Source organism: Halyomorpha halys, unplaced genomic scaffold, assembly GCF_000696795.3.
Source record: "Halyomorpha halys isolate HHAL.00 unplaced genomic scaffold, Hhal_1.1 Scaffold589.1, whole genome shotgun sequence".
Classification (NCBI taxonomy): Eukaryota; Metazoa; Arthropoda; class Insecta; order Hemiptera; family Pentatomidae; genus Halyomorpha; species Halyomorpha halys.
In genome coordinates, this window is record NW_027109720.1 from 113,693 (window position 1) to 114,624 (window position 932).

Consider the following 932-nt stretch of genomic DNA (forward strand, 5'->3'; position numbering starts at 1 on the left):
TTTCATTCCAAACTCCTTAACCATTCTAACCCATTAATTCTTAATCTTTCATCCTTAACAATCCCTGATAATCCTTCGAGGCGTCTGAAAAGAAGATGGCCACGGGACCTTCTAATTTAAATTAATGTTTGAAGTACCACCAATGGGTGGTTCCTCCCCAAGATTTTCAAGTGTATATGAAACATACTACATATTTACCTATTGTATAATTTTGTACAGTTGTAAATTACATTAAATAAATAATTAAAAAATCAAAAAAAAATGTCCCATTCTGTATATAATGCTGTACGTTGTTTTAAATTCAGGTTATTTAGTTTCAGATTGAGATGGAGGACCAAGAATTAACCAGTAACTTCAGTTACCATATTGAGGTAAGATTTAATAAGTTAACATGTTTAATAATTTACATAAACATACTTCTATTAAATCATATGAATTTAATCCATAGTCACATTAATAATACGGAAGTTATTTTGCATGCTGCATTAATTGATGCATTAATTGATCAAGAATCTTTGAACATGATAATATCATGTAAATATATGTAGTAATATAGTATGCCTTAAAAAAATTGAAATGAATCAAATACTTCTCGTTTATTGCTCGTAGTGTCATCATTCGTTCTAACCCACTATCGATGGTCATTACAATTAAAAATCCTCAGTTATCACTGACGAACTTCTGGCATTACATTCTTTTCCAAAACATTTTGTTTTGTACAATTACTTAAAAAAACAAAATCAGTCTTAAAAATTTAATTATTAATTAATATTAACTTATTTAATAAGATCAAATTTAATAAAAACAAATAAATACTACTATGATTCAAAAAATGTTATATGAAGCTTGGAATTTTTTCATTAACAAACAATTGAGTATTTGTTTTTAAGCAAAACTCATGCCTCACCAAAAAAAAACAAAAAAAAAAAAAA

At 26.5% G+C, this 932-nt stretch overlaps 1 protein-coding gene across 1 annotated transcript in view; it reads left to right on the plus strand.

Annotated features, from left to right (window-relative positions):
* Nucleotides 1-932, plus strand: part of Dh44-R2 (Diuretic hormone 44 receptor 2) — a gene marked incomplete at its 5' end in the record, with an annotated part of 201,664 nt that overhangs the window by 40,648 nt on the left and 160,084 nt on the right. Inside the window, 1 exon segment of the mRNA XM_067047906.1 lies at nt 315-371. Coding sequence (XP_066904007.1) covers nt 327-371 — 45 coding nt within the window.